The sequence below is a fragment of the Hippocampus bargibanti genome, linkage group LG13, assembly GCF_051943395.1.
Source record: "Hippocampus bargibanti isolate YZ-2025 linkage group LG13, ASM5194339v1, whole genome shotgun sequence".
Lineage (NCBI taxonomy): Eukaryota > Metazoa > Chordata > Actinopteri > Syngnathiformes > Syngnathidae > Hippocampus > Hippocampus bargibanti.
The window spans coordinates 6,020,340-6,036,160 of NC_142746.1; the positions used below are offsets into that span (position 1 = coordinate 6,020,340).

The following is a 15,821-nucleotide window of genomic DNA, read 5'->3' on the forward strand; positions in this document are numbered from 1 at the left end:
GACATTTAATGATGTCCGTAAATACATATGCTTGGTTTGAAGAGATGTGAATTCAAATTTATTTTAAAAGATCAAAATCTTGATTGCTGTTGAAGAGCTAACAGGAGACAGGAAGGTTTAATTACTTTTGTTATTATTACAATAGGGATCGATTCATGAAACGATTAAGACTTTACAACCACACGGCTTACTTGGACTTTGGAAAACTGGTCATAGCCTAGCTTCTTTGATACGTGTTTAATAAAAATCATTGATGAATCTGTAAAATGTTCAGCTACACATCAGTTTAGCTTTTACAGCTGGCAGCCAACAGTGCACAATGACGTGCATTAAAAATTCTCTGTGGCTCCCGTCTCATTATCACTTCACCTGAGGGCAAACGCTACCCCGGCAATAACAAATCATTCATCTTTCCTGCACATGAAATGACAGGCGGTGAGTCGTGACAAATGACACCGGCTCAGTCAGTAAACACATGTGACACACAGGTAGACAAAAGAGGGTGCAGAATATTATTCATGGGACCCACAACCGGGACACAACATCTCTGAGCAGTTCAGGACCATCAGATAATCAAATCTGATTTCTTGCCGGTAAACAAATACTGTAGATGAGATCTGAATTGTGCATACGTTTCATAATGCAGTCGACAAAATCAAATCCATCAATTTCTCCCTCCTTCTCCGAAGAAAGAGATTTGCGGTGTTTGTGTACCACGATGAGGGTTTGGGTATGATTTTAATCATGTGTATTTTTATCTTTGTGTTATTAATATGCATGGAGGAGATGCATGGAGGAGGCAGTCAGATGAGTGAAAAGGTGCGCGCGAGTAGGGGGTGCAACTGAGCGAGGAGAAAATGAATGAATCGAATTAAGAAGGGTTGGGTATGAGCTCTGAAACTGGGATGCAATGGCGCATTATATGTGTGAAGGTTGAATGCTTCATGGGTTTATGCGTTGAAACCAAATAGATGAAGGTGATTTCATACTGTATGCGCCTACTGTGCCTGTTTCATGAAATGTAAGTTCTATTTAAAATGTTTGTCTGGGAGGAAATCAGCAGTTCCTTTTGAAGATCGGGAATATTTATTTATTTACGTATTGATGTACAGTGAGACCTCAACTTACGAACTTAATTGGTTCCCAGACAGAGTGTGTAATGCGAAAAGTGTGTATCTAAAAAAAATCCCATAGGAAACCATTAAAATGGGAATAATCCATTCCCGGGTTTCCATAAAATATAGTTTTTAACTAAATAAGCCTTAAAACTACACACAACATACCTTATTCTATGTATAATAAATGTGCTATTGTATTGTAATGAAAGAAATACACTGCATTGTATCATAAAGTCACAAAGAGAGGCACATTACATGAGGACTGTAATTAAAGAAATAAACTGTGCTGTAAAATAAAGTTTTATTTACCTTTTTGATGGTCGTTGATGGCTTATGGGAGGACAGTCACCTTCCATAAGGACTGTTGGTAATTTAACCTCTGGTGTGGCTTCTCTTCTTTTTTTTTTGGAGACTCCTCATCATTTTTGCTGATTAAAAAACCTCTTAATTGACACCTGTTGCTTTCTGACTTGTAAGGTCTTACGAAGCTGAGGCATCACATTATCGTTCATCATGTTGATGATTATCATAGCCTTTTCTGGATGGAACTGTTCGGTAAATGCCTGCACATCATTCCACTTTGCCAACATTGCCTTCTCCTCCTCGCCCTCAGATGTTCTTGAACCATCCGTTACTGACTTTAAAATCCTCAATAAGCGCCGAACTTCCAGGTTGGCGCATGACGATATCGGCGTGAATTAGCCGTGCTTTCTCGCATAAAATAGCTTTACTCACGCTGCCGTCGGATAGCTGCTTTTCGTGAATCAAATTAACAGAAGTTTTTCAACTTCTTCGATTGCCCGAGACCGTCGCTTTGAGAGCACGGAAACACCTTTCGCAACAGACGCACCTTTGACACTAACACAAACGCACACCTCGTTCGTGTTTTTCAATTATCTCCTTCTTAGCGACGGTGATTTTATTTTGTGTCTTCTTGGGCTGAACACAAGCCTGTGGTGGGTTTTTTTTTCGGTCACATCATAGTAAAATTATCAGCAAAAAGCTCCAAGTATGCGATCGACGTGTGCATTCAATGAGAGGGGGTGTGGAAAGTAGCGCCGTGTGCTTCCGCCAAAGATCACTCCGCCAGCCGTGGCGGGTGTGTATTATGAAAATAGTGCTTATTATAAGGTTTAATTGTCATAAATTTGACGTTCTTAAGACGAAAAGTTTGTAAGATAAGTCTGTGTAAGTTCTCAGTCGTACAGGAGTGGTCCATCGATGAGAAGGTTTCTTCAGCCGTCATCTGTACAAATTTGAAGGTTTTGGACGTTTCGCCTCCTATCCAAGAGGCTTCGTCAGCGAACTAAAGTCTGACTGGTCGTATTGGCCCTGTTTATATATCCCTAATGTCCAGACATGGCGGCACCGGACACAGCTCTGCTAGGTCCCTACTCTCAGGTTGGGGGGAGCAGAGGACCACTCCTTGTGGCCCCACTGATTGTTCCTACATTCCTGACTAACGACTGGCCCATTTCCCCCACTCCCACAGGTATCACCTCATCAGCATTACGATTTTTTTTCTATTCATTCATTCATTCATTCATTCATTTATGTATGTATGTGTGTGTATGTGTGTATGTATGTGCGTGCGTATGTATGTGCGTACCTGCGCGCGTACTTGCGTATGTAGGTATGTACGTATGTACGTATGTACGTATTTATTTATTTATTTATTTATTTATTTATTTATTTATTATTATTTATTTCCATCCATCCATCCATCCATTTTCCGTACCGCTTATTCCTCATTAGGGTCGCAGGGGTGCTGGAGCGTATCTCAGCTGTCTTCGGGCACGAGGCAGGGGACACCCTGAATTGGTTGCCAGCCAATCGCAGGGCACACAAAGACGTACAACAGTCACTCTCACACACACCTAGGGACAATTTGGAGTGGTCAATGTGCCTGCCATGCATATTTTTGGAGTGTGGGAGGAAACCGGAGGACCCGGAGAAAACCCACGCGGGCCCGAGGAGAACATGCAAACTCCACACAGGGAGGCCGGACCGGGACGCGATTCGGTGACCTCTGCACTGTGAAGCCGGTGTGCTAACCACTCGACTACCAGGCCGCCCTATTTATTTATTTATTTATTTAATAAGGATGCATTGTAATAACTCCAAATAATCAGAATGAATTGCATAATATTAATGGGCAGTACGTTACGTAACTTAATGGTGCCATGCACCAGAATGTCCTTTGCATAAGAGTAGAGATGAATGTGGATTAATTGCAGTTTTAACACAGCTGTTTCTCTGCAATAAATCTGCTGCTTTTTTTTCTGTAGAAACTACACAGATGGAGAGGATATGTTATGCTGATAATCCAGCAGTCGCGGTAGCAACCATGCCAAATTGATGTCGGGGATAGGCAGAATATTTTGGCAGCTCGGTCTATGTGCCAACCTGCAGCACATCAGCACACCTTCATTTTATAACACGCAATGGAGGCTTGCTTATGCGGTTTTCAATCATTCGGGGCGAAAGACAGACAACATCTGCCACCAGTTCAATACACGCATTGTATTTTTTTTATTGTATTTTTCCTCACATTAGCAGAATTGTGCAATGTAAAACATTTGTTTGTTATCAATAATCACAAAATTCATTAAAATATAAAAAAGACCCTAAAGGATTTTAAATGTAAAATTATGAGAACAGAACATTGCATAAGAACAAATAACCCTTGTGAGAAAAGGAAAAAAGCAAAAAAAGGGGCAACTCTATGTGACATAGCCCCTGTGGAGTTCATCTGTCATCAAAGCGTACGGTACAGGTAAAAACGCAATCTGTTGAGAAACATGGGGAGAATGATTGCACTTCTATTATCAGCAGCCCAAACAAAGGCTGGCTGTCATTTCACCCTTCCGTTTGTGCACTTCTGCCAAAAAAGCAAATCGAAGTAGACTTGCAAATGCATCACATTTAAGTCACTTCAACTGTCCCCAAACACAGGCATCCCCAGTGAATTTATCTTTAGTCAAAGAGCTCAAATTCGGATTTTATGTGTAGGACAGCCTTGACAACGTAGCCAACCAGGAAATATTTGTCTGACAGTACGAGACAAAACGAAGAATAGGATGCCTCAGGAGACACATACTCCTATGTGTCACATTTGTTGCCAAAAAAGGTGACGGCAACCTGCAACTCTTCCCCTCTAAGCCATTGTTAATTTTGAAAGAGCCAAGCGCATTTGGAACGTTAAGAATCAACTAATTCAAAAGCTTTTGAATCGGTTAAGGAGTTTTGAACTATGGATGGGATTTCACTGACTAGTTACTAGCAAAAATAAATAAATAAAAACCACACTCATAACTTTAGGGTCATTAAACATTGAATGGGGTGAAATAGATTAAAACCGAGTCACGACTTTTGCAATCTTTTAATGTGTTTTGGAAAATAAAAATCTATTTTTGCTTCTCCTGTTCAGAATGAGGATAGGGCAAAATGATCGTTGGGGGAGCTCATGCCACGGACAGCACTCTGGGTGAAATTGTCAGATCAGCAAAAAAAGAGACCAGGGAAATGAGCTTGGAGATGATAACACCTTTTTACATTTACATTGGTCCTTAAAAGCCTTCTGCCTTCCTGTCACCATCCTTTTTTCTCCATTCCTATTAGAGCACCTACCAAACAACAGATAATTTCTGCCAGCAAGGTTTCCACTTCGCTTCTTTGACATTACAACCTCGAGCTTCACTTCTCTCACTACACTTTGAAATGATATTAATTGCTCATAGGGACGAGGGAAAATTGAATTTCTCAAATCCCACCAGTTCTTTGATTTGAACTGTTCCTCTTGGTGTTACATATTAATCAGAAGAGAATGTTCGAGACCTGCTGTGTCAGTGTACCAACCGAGCTGTCTAAAAGAAGCAGAACAGCTACAAAATTAGTGTTACAGCAAAGCAAATCTGAGTTGCTTTTGAATCCAATGTAACACAGTCCACGAGGCAAATGCATCTTTAGATTACAAATTTTAAGTGTTGCAGTCTGTGTTTGCAGTATTGAAAACACTGCAACTTCTCCAACCCTCTTAGTGACTGTCAAAAAAAAGAGAACACAACAGGTCCATTCAACTTGGACCAAACAACTGATTTGATGAGATTTTGTAGACAGTGTATTCATTTGAATGTGTTTTAAATGACAGGGATAGCTCCTCTCTGTTAGTTTCATTGTGTCATTGTAAATGCAATCTCCATTTAACAAAAGATGTCCAGAGTCCTGTGAAGCTGTTTGGGTTTAGTGGAGTTAAATTATTCAAAAAAAGTCTGACGAAAGTCTTGCCTAGACGACAAGCTGCTGAAGGTGCATCAAACGAGTGTGCTACGTTGCTGTCAACTGAAAGCCCCTCCATTCCCTCTCTTAGCTTTTCAGGAACAAGGTAGTGAGGTACCCACAACAATCCATATCTTCATTGCAGTCATCCCCATTGTTCATCAAAAATGATGTCATGTCAATGAAGAGCTGTCACGGCCAGCAAAGACTTCCCTGCTGACCTAAAGTTGCCTTCATTTACAACCAAACATTTGATCCATTAAATTGCATTAATGTATTCCAGTCTATTCCCATCCTTCTGTCGTGCTTTTCTTGTGTATCTGGACTTTGTTTTATGTATTTTTTGGTCAATCATTATTTAAATTCCATGTGTTGCTTTGCCATTATTGGACAGGCATAATTTATCTATGCAGTATTAATAAGCTGTCTTTAACAAATCAGATTTACTGAAAAATTTGCTGAGGGGAGTTTGATAGGCACCCCACAATAAAATTCAGTTTTACTATGCCCTCTGATTTGTTGGTAAGAGTGAGCCAACTTAGGCAAACAAACCATTTCTGTAGTGATTTGCAAAGATGTGTATCTACAGTCGCTGTCAAGTTAAATGAAACATGCCATGCAAATTTGACAGACCACAGAGAACAAAGTTGTTAACAACATGACAGAACTAGATTTGTTACCAAAAAAAGCAAGTAAATAAATAAATCAGTGAGTCGCCAAAATGAGACCGAACCCAAATTTCAAATTGTCCCACGTTAACCACAATAACAGTCATTTATTGACTTCAAATTTGAAAACTATAATTATTCATTAATTTGTTCTGTGCTTGATATGTAATATGTGGAGGGGATTTAACATTCTAATGTCTTCCCCAAATTCATAACTAGAATGTGGTTCGCGGCAACAATTTGATACCTTTGTGCTAAGATAACATGCTGGTTAGCATATCATGTCTGCTGGGTATGGCAAGGATATGGAAATGGTTTTAATTTCTAGGTAAACAAGTCCAGGTAATTTGCACAATATCAAGAAAAAATAATGGTGGTGTGCACATGCAATGTACATAACTCTAAAAGGTAATATGAACAGAGATGCTAGTGTGAATGCAACATTAGTTGTCTTGGTCCAAGTCAATAGTAGATGATCCTGGGTCACCATGGAAATGATTAAGATCACATGATAAGCAAGCGTACCATTGAAATACAGATGAGTAGTGCTGGGTATGAAGGTAGCTTCTCAATCTTGAACTTTATCAACAATTATCTGGCATCCACAGTGTTGAGTGAAACCCAATACATGCAAAGTCCACATGATAATTGATTAAATCCTGCTCCACAATGAAAAACAACATTCAAAGCCAAAAAGATAAAAACACGGTCTCAAGGAGAAATGCAGCTAATCACATCGAGGACTTTTATTAGCTTGAATGCATTTTTTGACCCTCACCCAAGCCTCACTCTGGAGACATAGGAACAAATAACGAGCCGAACAAAACAAGCAAAACAATGACCTTGCCAACATTAACAAACTGACAATGAGACTTCCTTACTCTTGTCCTAATGCAAATTGCCTTTCCACCTGATTTCTTTCTGGTGAGAGAGTGAGGAGCCTTGTTAAACATTTGCTTCGTACCAATGTTTTTTTCATAAGAGGCAAGTAGGGGTTGTTTGTAACACATTTAGCTCATTATTGTGCTGTAGTCTCTTAGGGCATAACTGACTGGGCAGTCTCTTTCATGTGTAATCAACAACAAAGCAGAGTAGTGTTTGGGGTATAGAGCCAGCACTAAGATGGATTTGGTCCCCGCCAGGGTTTCTAAATAATTGCCCAAATGCACATCCACTCAGTATAAAAGCTACTTGTCAAAATGAATCTATAGAATTGGCTTAAGGTTAAATGACATCAGGATACGGATCATGTTTTGCAGGATAGACTGTCACTTTTACAACAAAATATAGCACTAATGTGGCTAGCAAAAAAAAGAAGATGTAGTTGTCTCTTTGTTATTTATTTCTTCATAAACAGGAAGATGACATCCCTTTTTGTCAGTGAGCTTGCATATGATCGGATGTGCTTAAGATCTTCTTCTTTTCCTTTCGGCTTTTCCCTTCAAGGGAAGTGAATCAGTGTCTTCCTTCTTCAGAGGTTTGATTCGGATGTTTGTTTTGACCAAGCTTGTACGTCAGATGCCCTTCCTGACACAACCCTCTGTATTTATCCGGGCTTGGGACCGGCACAATAAGACATTGGCTTGTGTCCCCTTGTGGCTACAGAACAAGCAACTCGATGAAGGCTACTTCTTATCAATTTATAAGTCCATACATGTATGTAGTTTAGTTTACTGTTTTTACATGTACTCAGCTTGTACTTAGTGTACAAATCTAACTATCATGTTTCAGTCTAATAATAAATATTCATGATTGTATCTAGCAAATGATAGGTCCTTTCTAAAAGTGACATCACTCCTGTTGTCTAGATATCTGACCGGGACGCGCGCTTGAGCGCGCTCTTTTCTCTCTGTCACTTGGCTTAGCTTCTCCCCTCGAAAACATCCTCTCGCTGCCTGATAATAAATATTCCTTTATTGTACATCACCTTGCTTCCTGCTGATTTAATAGTTAGACTAGACAAATGGAGAGCTGAACCAGGAAGAACAACATTTCACGCAACAACATGCACCAGTGCAAAACATGTCTCTTTGTCTTCATTTAAAATTATTGTGCATTGTATCGTGTTTTCATGAAATGAATTCAAAACAGAGCATTTAATTTGTTCTAGGCCCGTTTGTACTTTTGATGAGTTGGTCTTAACAATGCATTTAAAGAAGGCGTCTATATATTTACGTAAAGCAGTACAAATGATGATCCAATTTGGATGCTTGATCTCAAGATGCACTGTTATCAAAACACATTTGCAATTTTTCATCTAGGGCCTGGAAGACAATTGTAAAGTAGAATTTATTTTTCTTTCTGTCAATTGACACGTTTTTTTTTAAATAAGTGTTCGTTAACATGCTGATGAGTTTCACTCTGGGCAAATACGGGGCTATTCCATTTATATTAATTATTTAACAGGCAAAAAAAAGAATGTCTTATTGATTCAATTATATTCTGTTATTGTGAAAAGACACTACTCAGATGGCATCCAATTTTCACTTTTCATTCATTAATGATTCATAATGCCAGACTGCTTCTATCTAACTCAATTCAAGGTGGAAGGAAATTAATAGCGTCGCTCTTTCGATAGTCTATCATAATCTCTTCGAAACAAGTACTGCGTAACTTTCATAGAATGGCATTTCTAATATAAAGCTTCCTTTCTATGTTAAACTATTTTTGTCTTCATCCACTGTTGAGCCTGTCGTGGTTCGCTCCAGGTTATTCCCGCTGCATGGCAGCCCATTGTCTCTCTATGACAGGCCATTACTGGCACAGTGGTGCTGCTAATGAAATAAGAAGCAAGTGAGAGGGGAGGACAGGCTTCTATCAGAGAACCTAAAACAGATGCTCCTTTTTAGAATTACAGCAGCGCGTTCAACAATGAGCACACTCGACACGGACTCCAGCATTTCAAACCCTGAGCGTGACTTTGATTTTACCACAGGATACTTCCAAACTGTAGGGGATTGGGATGATAGTTATTGCACTAAGAAGGCTCTTGAACGAAGTACAGTACATGTCGAACAGTTAAATCAGTGCTTCTCAATTAGCTTCTGTTATGCCCCCAATAGGAAGAAGAAACCCCCGCCTGATCCCCACGAGACTCTAAAACAATTGTTTTAAGTACACCTATGCATAACACTGTTTCCTTACTAACCTATGAGAGACTTAAGAAACAAATGTGGACCAATTTACAACAAAGAATACCCTGATTAACTAACAAAAAAGATGTTTAACTGAATGTGAAATTCAAAAATAAAATTACATCCTTAAAGGACAATCAACACCATTTTTTTGTTTCCTTACTGACATCAGAAAAACATTTTATAGCATCTAAAATACCCAAAACACGCAGGCTGATATTTTTAGTCAAATGCAATACACCAATAAAAATGACTTAAAGTGTCCCAAAATTATTTCAAAATGACCCCGGAGATGGTGAGTTTCCTCCCCCCTTGTTCGTGACGTCACGCCAGGACGTCTTGCCTTGCTCTAGAAACAAAATAATGGCTTCAGATTCGGAGAAGATGCTTTCTTGTTACTCATCCAGTTATGAATATGATTCAAATACTTCTGAAGAGGAAAGCATAAATGTTTGCAATCGATTAAAGTAGTCCTTCCGTATCATTTTGAGGCGTCAGGACTCCAATGTAGCGTCCCAGAAAATGCACAAGATGGCGCCCAAGCTCCATCGGACATGGGCTGATTTGTCTGCTGGGAATTTGTGTCATCTAATATGAAATAGTAGTGTTGGTACAACACACAACCATTCACCATTGCGTTATTTATGTGTTTTCCTTCTAATTTCGCCATCAACACGGATCAACACAAAGTTTTCAGACCAAACAAAGTACCCAAAATGCATTGTATGTCGCTTTCTCGGTCAGGGGCGTTCCAGACGTGACGTCACGTCAGGAATCGTCACCAACTCGAAAACAAGACTTCCTGAATATTCAGCGCGAGGCTTAAAACGTAAAATCTAGCTATATGCCGTGTAATTTTTGTAAAATATGCTCAGTAAAAGTCATTTGAAGTGATTTTACAAATTATGGACACATCTTGTCAGGAGGCGTCGGTTGTCCTTTAAACCATAAACATTTTTGACTAACTACGGCAAACCGTACGAAACTGAAAAACATAATTACATAAATTAATAAATAATACAACTTTTAAACTGATCACCAACAGGAGCACGATATTACATAAAAACTTTATCATGGAAAATGTTTTTGTGTGACCCGTGATTGGCTGGCAAGCATTTCAGGGTGTCCCCCACCGAGTGCCCCATGACACGAATGAATGAATGAATGAATGAATTTGTGCTGTCTTTTTAACCAAAGATGATGTCTGAATAAATGATTAAAGTAGCATTCATTAAGTGGGATGATTTTTGATGATATTCGGCACATTGTCACTGAAAAAAAGCATAATTGGGGCGCAATGTCTTTAAGTGACCCCTTATTTTATTTGGCTTCATTTTCTCAACTGCCAACATTTTAGACACAGTAAGCAAACTTGTCTCCCACCGTAGTTACGGTGAAGCCAAGCGCTACATACGCTTCGCCATATTTTCTCGTCTTAGCCATTGGGAGACTTTAAATGTTTTTTTTTTTCATGGAGTCATTTAAGGGTCTGCTACACTTTGTGTCCCTTCATACTCATCCTCTGTACTGTGTGCAAACCCCACATGCCCAGTGCACACAAAAAAACAGTGAATGCTCCGCTCTGCCAATGAGAGCACCACGGTCCCCAAACGTTGTGGAGGTGCACTTTATTCGACAACAAATCACAGAAAAAATACAAATAAAAAAGCATTTTCCCCAAGGTCAAACACACCCGCCTTGACGGAACCTTGCGCCCGTCCCAGGGGCTACTATTTGAGAAGTACTGGGTACTGAAGATGGCAAAATGTGGGTATGACGACTTCATCTGCCATCCATGTGATTGACTACAGATCTGTTCAAAGCATAACCACGCAGCAAGGATCCTCGCCAGTCCCACTGCCACTCTGCACACGGTGAGCAGATGGATGGATAAAACCAGCATGTGGATGTCTTCTTGTGATCTTTCAAGATCAATGCCACCCTTTGACACTTGCAAGCTGCTCCAGATCATCCAAACACAATCTTGACTCTAAATTCCGTGCAGGTATCTGGATCAAATTCAGGTGAACTGGGACGAACAACCTAAGCGCAAGCAACAAGCCTGTGTGCTCATTTCATATTTTTTCGCAGCAATCACACAGCTCTAGTTTTTTCTGAGATGCATATCCCTATCATTTAATGCTGTGCAGCCGTGCAGATTTCTGAGCATTATACCTAGGGTTTTAGTAAGGCGTCCCTGGTGGAACACGCTTTGAGCTTCCATGGGGTAATCATGGCAACCATCGACAGAAAAAGTCCTTCCCATATTCCTTTGAAATGTTCCCATTTTGGGAATTTCTTCAAATGACTTGTCCATGCAGTTACATTATGGCACAAGTGAATTACGCAATTACAGTAAAGTCTCGTTATATCGTTATTCTCGGGAGTCTGAAAAATATCGATATAACCGGGACTATCGATATATCCGACCCTGCGCGCATGTAATTTTCTCCTTGCGTTCATAGAAATAGTATCGTAATAAGCGGTACTATCGATATAACCGATATCGATATAACGAGACTTTACTGTACCTAGCATTGAAATGCCTATGCTTACAATAGGAGTAGGAATAGGAATAGGAATAGGAATAGGAATAGGAATAGGAATAAGCATAAGCGTAAGCATAAGCATAAGCATAAGCATAAGCATAAGCATAAGCATAAGGATAAGGATAAGGATAAGAATAAGAATAAGAATAAGAATAAGAATAAGAATAAAAGAATAAAAGAATATAAGAATAAGAATAAATAAGAATAAATAAGAATAAATAAGAATAAGAATAAGAATAAGAATAAGAATAAGAATAAGAATAAGAATAAGAATAAGAATAAGAATACAAGAATAAAAGAATAAGAATAAGAATAAGAATAAGAATAAGAATAAGAATAAGAATAAGAATAAGAATAAGAATAAGAATAAGAATACGAATAAGAATGAATGTCATCATTGGTCAATTGTGCAGTGTGGACTGAGTCTGATAATCTCTGTTAACATGTCGAAGTGTAATGTGATATAAGGAAGAAAAAACAGATCAATTACAGCAGTGGTGTCAAAGTCATTTTTTGCCGCGGGCCATATTGTAGTTATGGTTTCCTCTCGAGGGCCGTTATGAATTTGGGGAACCCATTAGAATGTTTAAATCCCTTCAAATATTACATATAGAGCACACAGCAAATTAATGAATAACTCGTTTTCAAATCTGAAGTCAAGAATAATGACTTTTATTGTGGTTGACATCCAAAAATATGACATTTTGGCTCAGATTTGGAATTTAACACGTTTGATTTGCTTTCGCGGGCCAAAAAAAAAATGATGTGGCGGGCCGGATTTGGCCCGCGGGCCTTGACTTTGACACCTGTGAATTACAGGCAAGATATACTCGAGAGATGCTAATTTCAGTTGTGATCCTTTTGATCAATTTGTTGGCTCTGATTTATCATTGGTGGACAAGTGGTTGGCACGTCGACTTCACAGTACAGAGGTAGCAGGTTCATTTCCAGTTCCGGCCTTCCTGTGTGGAGTATGCATGTTCTCCCTGGCCCTGTGTGGGTTTTCTTTGGGTTCTCCTGTTAACATCCACATTCCACAAACATGCATGGAACTCTGAAAACTTTCTCTCGGTGTGAGTGTGAATTGTTGTTCGTTTCAGTGTGCCTTGCGATTGACTGGCAACAAATGTATCATATGTTAGATTACAGTAGCATTGCATTTTAAGGAAAGCTTTGTTTCATCCAACATACTTCATCATAATATTTTTGGTATGCTGTCATCGGTGAGACAGCAAACACTCCATAGTGCAGTGATCTCCAAAGATTTTTGCGCCAAGGACAGGCACAAAGATGTCAATGCATCTCCGTTCATTATTTTGTCTGAAGACAATCTTTTCAGTGATGCGTGAGTCTGCGGAATTTTATGGTGTATACATACCAGGTGGTGCTGTGATTTAACTTCACCATGTCCCTCCATATGTGTAAATTATCCTTTTGTCTCTGGTCTGCTTTCACCATCAATTATCTTTGCTGCAAAAAAATGGAAGCTACTAGCCAAAGAAAAAATATATATAAGCAAAAACCAAAAACAGTCGAACAGTCTATAAATTGTTGAAAGGACTCCTGTTGGGTTATTGAAGCAACCAGTGCAGCTTGAGGAGCCGACGGATGGATATAGTCAGATATGTTTGTTTACTTCCCTGTACTGGCGTATAGGTACAGTTTGTGACATGAATAAAAAAATGGTCACTATGTGTGCCGATCTGCATCCGGTCCACAAAACGTACAATAACATAAAGTGACAAAATAAAACACAGACAACACAAAAACCACAAAAAAAGCAAGGCTCAAGAGAGTACATGCAGACGGTTGCCTAGTCAGGCGCCATCTTGAAAAAAAAAAACATTTAATCAAACTGCCAATTAAAAACAATCTAAATCCAACCATCCATAATGCATTTTTTTAATACTTGATCGTTCCCATCAAGGTCACAGATGAACCTCCCACAATTAATTATGGATAATAGGTTATCTGGTACGCTTGCCAGTAAATAGCAGAGCACATCAACACAAACAAGGCTTCTCACTCAAACTCAGTACGAGACCAGCCGTGCAACGTGCAAACTACGCACATACTATATCATATGAGGTGTGTCGGCATTATTCACATAGCTATAAAATATATTAGCATGTTCGCGGGTCTGTGGATGCCCACGGAAGTAATGAACGGCTGCTAATAAAATTGTAGAGATTTAAATACAGGAGGACGAGTCAACCAAACATATAAGCAGCAAATACAATATTTTGTAGTATCCATCTTCTAATTTTGCAGACCATCGGGTCGGGACAATTCGTACAGTATGTATTTCTCCAGCCGTCCATCCATTTTCCAGACCGCCTAATCCTCATTAAGGTTGCGGGGTGTGCTGGAGCCTATCGCAGCCGGCTTTGGACACAAAGCGGGGGACACCCTGAATTGGTTGCCAGACAATTGGAGGGCACACAAAGACGTACAACAGTCACTCTCACACTCACATCTAGGGACAATTCGGAGTGGTCAATCTGCCTGTAATGCATGTTTTTGGAGTGTACAGTACAGTATGGATTTATGTTATATTAAAGGTAGCCACCCATATCTGTAGTTTCTTTTGTGATTCATATTTTGTGATTCATTTGTGATTCACAAATTCACAAATGAATGAACAAATGAATGAACAAATGAATATTATTGAAAAACACAGTCAAGTTATAAATTATATAATTTAACATGTTCTACATTTGAAAAAGATAATGTAGACATATGTCGATCAAAGTTAATTATTAGAAATTGAATTACTACGCTTCATATATCGTGTTCGTATGAGGGGAACACCACACCACTGCATGGTCAAGTGTATTACTGTCCGATTAAGATCGATGTGTGATGAAAATGTAAAAAGGGTCACCTCTTGAAACAGCTCCAGGCTGTAAGTATTGTCATCGTCGGCAAAGAAGACCACCCCGGCGTCCCTGCTTGACCGGTGTTGCCTGAGCCAGCCCAGGGCCAAATTTCTCTGCTCGTTGCCACGGGGCATCCCAACGCGCTTAAACCTGCGCGGCGTCAAGACGTGCAAGTGCGTGTAGGGCACTCCGCACCGAGCCAAAAAGCGGCTCACCAGATCCGTGCGCACGGAGGAGTCCTCCACCACGATCCAGTGGAACTGAGGAACCTGGCGGAAAGCGTGCGCCAATCGGGTCAACTCGGCTTTCTGCACCGGTCGCTTATAAGTGGGAGTTATCGCGTAGATGACCGGCAGGGCAGATTGGTTCTTCGAGCCACCGAGTCCCGCTGTTCGGCCAGCACGCTGACCCCTGCTGCGCGGAACACCGTTTGGAGTCCAGATCGTTCTTTTGCTATCAATATCGATCATGATGATGACGATCAGGACCCAAGGCAGTAGGATGAAAAATCGGCTGAAGAACACTGATTTCATGGTGAAGTTATTGAGCGTTTACTCTTCTAGTTACTTCATTGCAAATTGCCGACCATCTCTGTCTCTCTCTATCTTTCTCTTTTTCGATTACCTAGTCAAAAATAATGTTGTTCCTCGGCTGATCTCCACGCTCCACGCGGTCATGTTTCCCAGAAGTCGCTCTCATTCCCTGTCACAACGTATTCCTGTCCACTTCCAGTTTGCTCTCGGGAGAAGTCCACTTGTCTAGAATCCTTCGTCCGTCAATACGGCGACTCAACGGGGCAAAAAAAAAAAAAAAAAAACCCAAGAGATCGGTCCTATGAGCGGGCTTCTTCTGTGTCACTCGCTCCCGGAGCTGAGAAGCATCACTTGGAAAGAACAAGAGGATAAAAAGGGAAGGATGGGGAGGAGCAGGTGCAGTGGAAGAGGTGGGAGGCGGCCCAAGCAGGGGTATAGCGGCTTGAAGACAGAGAGAGAGAGAGAGAGAGAGAGAGAGAGAGAGAGAGAGAGAGAGAGAGAGAGAGAGAGAGAGAGAGAGAGAGAGAGAGAGAGAGAGAGAGATAAAACGAGTGGGGGGCGAGGGAGAGGAGCGAGAAAGAGAGAGCGCCCGTTTATCCAGTTCATTTAGAAGTACAAACAAAATGAAATATATGCAGAGCCACACCTTGTCAATAAACTGT

The 15,821-nt window shown here is 40.2% G+C and overlaps 1 protein-coding gene across 1 annotated transcript in view; it reads right to left on the reverse strand.

The window, feature by feature from the left end:
• The window catches only part of b3gat2 (beta-1,3-glucuronyltransferase 2 (glucuronosyltransferase S)), a 50,543-nt gene extending 34,969 nt beyond the window's left edge, over positions 1–15,574 (reverse strand). Inside the window, exon 1 of the mRNA XM_089012500.1 lies at positions 14,632–15,574. Within this exon, the coding sequence (XP_088868626.1) occupies positions 14,632–15,159 (528 nt within the window). The 5' untranslated portion in view covers positions 15,160–15,574. The remainder of the gene's footprint in view (positions 1–14,631) is intronic.
• Positions 15,575–15,821: the final 247 nt, after the last annotated feature.